Below are 6,000 nucleotides of genomic sequence, written 5' to 3' on the forward strand. Positions count from 1 at the left end.
CCCCTTTCCCCACCTCTCCCCTTCCAGAGCCCTCCTTCCACATTGCCCCCAAGTCTCTGTCATACTAACACCACCCCCCTTTGCCTCACCTAGCACTCCATCCCTGGAATTATGTCCTGCAGCAATGCTATGTAAGTAGACACGATGTGTGGCTCCAGGGGCGGGGGGGAAGAAAACCGCTATATTCCCCAACCCCAGGCGCTGTGCTGATCCGACTCAGTGACATAGGAGGGTCCATGGGTCCAGCAGCACAGTGTTGCCCATGAAGACCAGCTCGGCGTGGAGAAGGAGGGCAGGAACCGGTCTGCCCTGGCGGAGAGGTGCTCCGGTATCAGGAGCAGCGCAGCACGATGACAGACAGCTTTGTTGTACTCGCCTCAAAGCCTCTTGAAACTGAGGACTTGTCTTGTGCACGCCGCTCGTTATCAATCGCGTTCAACGCCGACGGGATTTCCCGCTGGTGTGGCACAAGATTGGGAGGCCTGACGGGATACCAGCGGACAGCTGTTTTAACGAGCATTCATGAGATGCAAATTGCGTTCACGCCACCTGCCAGTGGGAAGACCAACCCACCATTTTTACGCCATGTGTTTCTGACTTTTTGGCTCCCGCCTCGCACCAAGCCTGCTGTAGGCGGGATGGGAGAATTCTGCCTGTTGTCTCAAATCTTTGATGGTATTGCACAGAATGAACAAGACCATAAGAGACTCATCATCCAACTAGTGTAGACTGGTGTTTATGTTCCGCATGAGCTTTCTCCTCTCACCCCAACAGCATATTCTTCTAAATAAACTTCCCTCCTTCAGAATACGAGTCAGCTCCGCACGGTAGCATTGTGGTTAGCACAATTGCTTCACAGCTCCAGGGTCCCAGGTTCGATTCCGTCTTGGGTCACTGTCTGTGTGCAGTCTGCACATCCTCCCCGTGTGTGCATGGGTTTCCTCCCACAGTCCAAAAATGTGCAGGTTAGGTGGATTGGCCATGCTAAAATCCCCTTAGTGCCCAAAATTGCCCTTAGTGTTGGGTGGGGTTACTGGGTTATGGGGATAGGGTGGAGGTATTGACCTTGGGTAGGGTGCTCTTTCCACGAGCTGGTGCAGACTCGATGGGCCGAATGGCCTCCTTCTGCACTGTAAATTCTATGATAATCTATGATAGTCATGTTCAGCAGAGTAGGGCATATCTCCAGATCGTGGCCAACAGTATGTGGAAGACATTGACCGGTCATTCATCTCATCTGCCGTATAGGATACGTTGCCATTGCATTGGCTGCAGTTTCTGACTCCAAATGAAATCGTGATTGACTATCCTTCCGAGTCGTGAATTGATGATTAGGGATGTTTTTGAGATGTTCTGACGATGTTATAATCTCCAAATTGAGATCAAAAGATGCTTATTAGTTGGCAAAGGTTGCGGAACCAAGGGAAATAGTTGGAGTTCCGATACAGATCAACGTCAATCTACCTGATCGGCAGAAAACCAGCTGAATGGCCTGGTCCTACCTGCCGAGAAAAATTCATGTATTCCTCTTTACAGTATTAAATAAATGAACGGGTGGCACAGTGGATAGCACTGCTGCCTACGGCGCTGAGGACCCGGGTTCGATTCCAGCCCTGGATTACTGTCCGTGTGGAGTTTGCACATTCTCCCCGTGGCTGTGTGGGTTTCGCCCCCACAACCCAAAGGTGTGCAGGCTAGGTGGATTGGCCGCGCTAAATTGCCCCTTGATTGGAAAAAATAATTGGGTACTCTAAATTTATTTTTAAAAATTAAATAAATGAACATATTTTCAAACCGTCTCTTCTTTGAATAATAAAAACCCGAGCTCTCCTTGAGTATTGTCCTTTTTTATACTTATTCCTTTTGAAAATGTGATCATGAATTATCAATTTGCAAACCTGTTAAAACTATAGTCCTTTATGTTTTATTGTCTTTTCTAATTGACAACCTTCTAGGGAATCCAGAGAACCGAGAAGTTTTTGCACAAAGTGGAATCCTTGTTACGGATATAAATAGCTTTACTAAAGGTTTAAGAATGCTAACCGCTCCAACACAAAGTACCCTGGCCACAAAAAATGGTAAGGCTGATTTACAATTTGTCCCTTTTGTTTCTCAATGATTTTCTTTTCTTGGTTGCTATAATTGGAAGATTGCCCGATGTAGAAAACAATCTGATCCGCAAATGAGTTGATCGTCACGGGAAATCTGATCGGTTATGCAAGTCCAGCAATGGCTATTGGATAGGTACATGGATTACGGTAGAATGATGGGGTGTCGATTAATTTGTCCTTAATCTAGGACAAAGGTTCGGCACATCGTGGGCCGAAGGGCCTGTTCTGTGCTGTATTTTTCTATGTTCTATGTTACAAAAGACAATAAGCAGGGAATCCGAAATGTAAGCTGAACATGCTGGAGATAGTTAAAGGGCGTAGCCAACGGTAAACTGAGTTAACATTCAGGTCTATGACTACTTCAGAAATGGAAACGGTTACTGAAGTAACAGCTTCAGCAGGTAACTGGGTCAGAGGGCAGGAGGTTGGCGAGTTGAGGTCAGGAGGAAACACTGGTTTGTATTGTTTTCCAAATTGTTGAGCATTTGAAAACTAGGATCAGCAAACTTGGTACATGCAAACCGATTGGAGTAGAATACCCGGAGTGAATCACAATTCCTCTTTTTAAAAAAAGCACAGCAAGAAATTTCACACAAATGTAATGTGACGACCAATAGACTAAAGAGGGAAATTAACGTCCGGTATTAGATGTTAATTTGATGAAAGTTTTCCGCAGAGTAATTGTTAACTGCATTTCTAATACATTTGAAATAAAATATATTACTATCCAAGCTAAACATCCAGCAGATTCAGGCAATATATCCCAAAGCGTCAAGCCATGTCACATTTCCTCATTTATTACAGCTATGAATTCTCCCCAACCCATTGTTCTATGTGATTTATGCATAAGCCCTGAAGCCAAGCAGGCTCTGTAAACCCGCAGGAGGCAATGTGAACCAACGGTTTGATGTGATTTTTTTTTTTTTTGGCCGCTCAATTTTTTAAAATAAACTCTGCCCAAAGCTGCTTCATTTTTTACACGTCTCAGGCATTTTTGCGATTTTTTTTTTTTATTTTTTTTTTTTATTTTTTTTTTTTTTTTCCTTTATTATTTTTTTTTATTATAAATATTTTTATTTTTTAACAAAAACTTCTGTAAATTATTGTTTCGAAATGTTTATGTTCTAAAAACGGCTCCGGTGCAGAGATTTGCAAATGGGCCACGTTGCTTTTTTTTCTGTGACGTTTGTACAAAATGCCATGGCAAACCAGAAGGCGGGTTTGCCAGATTGAGCTACAAAGAACAACAAAGAAATGTACAGCACAGGAACAGGCCCTTCGGCCCTCCAAGCCTGCGCCAACCATGCTGCCCATCTAAACGAAAATCTTCTGCACTTCCGGGGTCTGTATCCCTCTATTCCCATCCTACCTTCAAAGCCCTCTTGTCATTTTTGAACCGTTGAACCTTCCAGCACAGAAGGATGTCATTTGGCCTCTCACACTTGTGACGGCTTGTCGAAAGAGATGCGTTGAGATCCGTGAAGTGCTGGAGTGAATTGTGTTTTCTTTGGCATATCTGTGGTGCTGAAAACGGCTTGTCCAACAGGCTGGTGTTTTTAATGAATGTGAGCAGAGTACAGGGTAAGCCAGTGAACAAGTGTAAAGTGACATTACATCTAAATTAGAGCCAAATAACTCTTTGTTCTTTCATTCTAGCATGTCTGGCTGAAGTAGGCCACTCCTCAGAGGCCCAGTTGGATTCGTCCTTTGGGAAAACTACAGTAACCCAGATGCCTCCCACCTTGTTCTGATTATGATCTGTGCATTTGTGTGTGCAATGGGAGGGAGGGAGGCGGACGGGGTGGAGGGTGGCTTGGTGGTGGTGGTGGTGGTGAAGAAAGTCTTCTCAACCTCTCTAGCCTGTTTTTGCTTTCAGCAAAACAAAGTCATCCATCTTCATTCAGTCATGTTAGCTCAACAAGGCATGACTACGGTAACCCATGCATTCATGAAGATCAGAATGTGCTTTTTGCATTTGGAAAAGGGTGCAACAGACCTGCCCCTCTGTTGTTCATTTTGTGCATCCACGTTAGTCTTTCTGTTTCTCACTTCTTTTCCTTGTATGTTGCCGTGGATGGATTATTTTTAGAGTGCCCGATTTTGGCAAACACTTGGCATTCTCGGCACATTTGGAAAACCTGGTCTGATATTCTGGCTGACAGCCAACAACAAATCTCTTTTTAGTACGGCCGAGAGGTTTCTTAAGAGGTGTCTAATAACACGTTCTCATCTCCAAACCTCTTGCATTATTCGTTTCCCATTAGGCCAGTGAGGGTGCGGAATGCTCAAAGCGCTTAATGACCGGTTTTACCACTGAAGCTCTTGGAAAAGCTCAACGAACCCCTTTCTCCTCCCCTACACAGTATTTCATTTTGAGCAGTCAAAAACCCGTCAAGGTTACAGACATCAGCAGCACCACTTTTGTGTTCAGCATGCGCCAAAAAAAAGCTCTTTTGAAGAACGCAAAGGGACTTGTGGTTGTGGATTCAGACAGGATTAGCCTGAAAAGGCACAGGTATCCTCCAATTTACCTGTTCATAATATCCTGATTTACTGACATTTTGTGAAATATAATCTTCACTTGAGGAAATTTGTCTGAACCTAATGGGTAATAATAATCTACCTCTTATCCAGTAAAGTACGAGGAAACTGTTTAAGTTGTTGAAACATATCACTAAACAAAACGTATTGATTTGAATCAGTATTTAATGCTGTTTTTAAGCTTTCTCTGCATGAGGCACAATTCTCTCAACAGGTGAACTCCATGAGTTCTGTTTTCTTTTTTTACTCCCTCCCTTTTCAAATATGTAATAATTAAAGTTAAAGGACAAACTGAATGGAAATCACTTAACACAGAAACCTGCTTCAGATTTCTTGGGTGATAGTTAGGAAGACTTGCAAACCTAGAAATAGAATATACATTAATGATTATTGTTACTTGTCACAGAACTGTCACCGCTGCCACGTTTGATCAATTTTCATTATTTTGTGGATCAAAATGTACTTTCTCAGTCTCGTTCAGACTAAAATTAACTTTGTCAATTGAAGTGTATTATATTTTTGTATTTATTTGTAAACATGTACATATTTAATCAGTGTCAAAATAAAGATTATTTCTGTATTTCAAAAATAGCATTACATTTGACACAATTTCCTTGTTAAAATAAAGTACGGCTTTGAAGTTTTGTGAAAGAGATTTTCTTTTTGCACGTAGAAACTCAACAGTTGTCTTAAGTTGGACAAAGTAAGGAAAAGGTAAAGTACTCCCCATCCCTCCGTTAAAACATGAAAAACACCTCTCCACAACTGGTTCCGTGGAGTCCAGTACAGACAGACCTCCGAGAGTAGCCGGACAAAATATTTTTCCTTTACCTCTACAGAAGCCCCGGCCGCGATTCCCCGAGCCCCGTGCCGGGCTGGAGAATTGCCGCAACCGCGCCACGCCGCCCTGACGCGCGATTCTCCGAGGTACGGAGAATTTGCGCCGTCGCGTTTGATGCGGCGGTCCGCTGTACGCGGCAGGGCCGCCGATTCTCCAGCTCGGATGGGCCGAGCAGCCGCGCGGAAAAAGCAGAGTCCCGCCGGTGCAGTTCACCCCTGGTCGCTGCCAGTGGGAACTCTGCGCGAAGGGTCGGGGGGGGCAGCCTGTGGGGCAGGGAAAAGCGCTCCTTCACCGGGCCGGGGGGGTGGGGGGGGCGTCCGATGGGGCCTTGCCTGCGATCGGCGGGCCGGCCTCTTCTCCCCCCGCTGGGCCTGCTTTGTTGCGCGGCCGGCCCCTGAACCCCCACGCCAGGTTGCGTAGGGTCCTCCGCGCATGCGTGGGTTGGCGCGGCTCCCATTTGGCGCTGGGAAGGGAGGCTGAAGCGGCGTGAACTGCACCAGCGCCGTG

The 6,000-nt window shown here is 45.2% G+C and overlaps 1 protein-coding gene across 4 annotated transcripts in view; it reads left to right on the top strand.

Annotated features, from left to right (window-relative positions):
• Positions 1–5,292, top strand: part of LOC140387852 (uncharacterized) — a 180,924-nt gene extending 175,632 nt beyond the window's left edge. For all 4 annotated transcript variants that reach the window (XM_072471096.1, XM_072471097.1, XM_072471094.1 and 1 more), the window contains exons 24-25: positions 1,956–2,078; positions 3,768–5,292. In XM_072471096.1, the coding sequence (XP_072327197.1) occupies positions 1,956–2,078; positions 3,768–3,862 (218 nt within the window). In that variant the 3' untranslated portion in view covers positions 3,863–5,292. The remainder of the gene's footprint in view (positions 1–1,955; positions 2,079–3,767) is intronic.
• The last annotated feature ends 708 nt before the right edge of the window (positions 5,293–6,000 follow it).

Source organism: Scyliorhinus torazame, chromosome 13, assembly GCF_047496885.1.
Source record: "Scyliorhinus torazame isolate Kashiwa2021f chromosome 13, sScyTor2.1, whole genome shotgun sequence".
Classification (NCBI taxonomy): domain Eukaryota; kingdom Metazoa; phylum Chordata; class Chondrichthyes; order Carcharhiniformes; family Scyliorhinidae; genus Scyliorhinus; species Scyliorhinus torazame.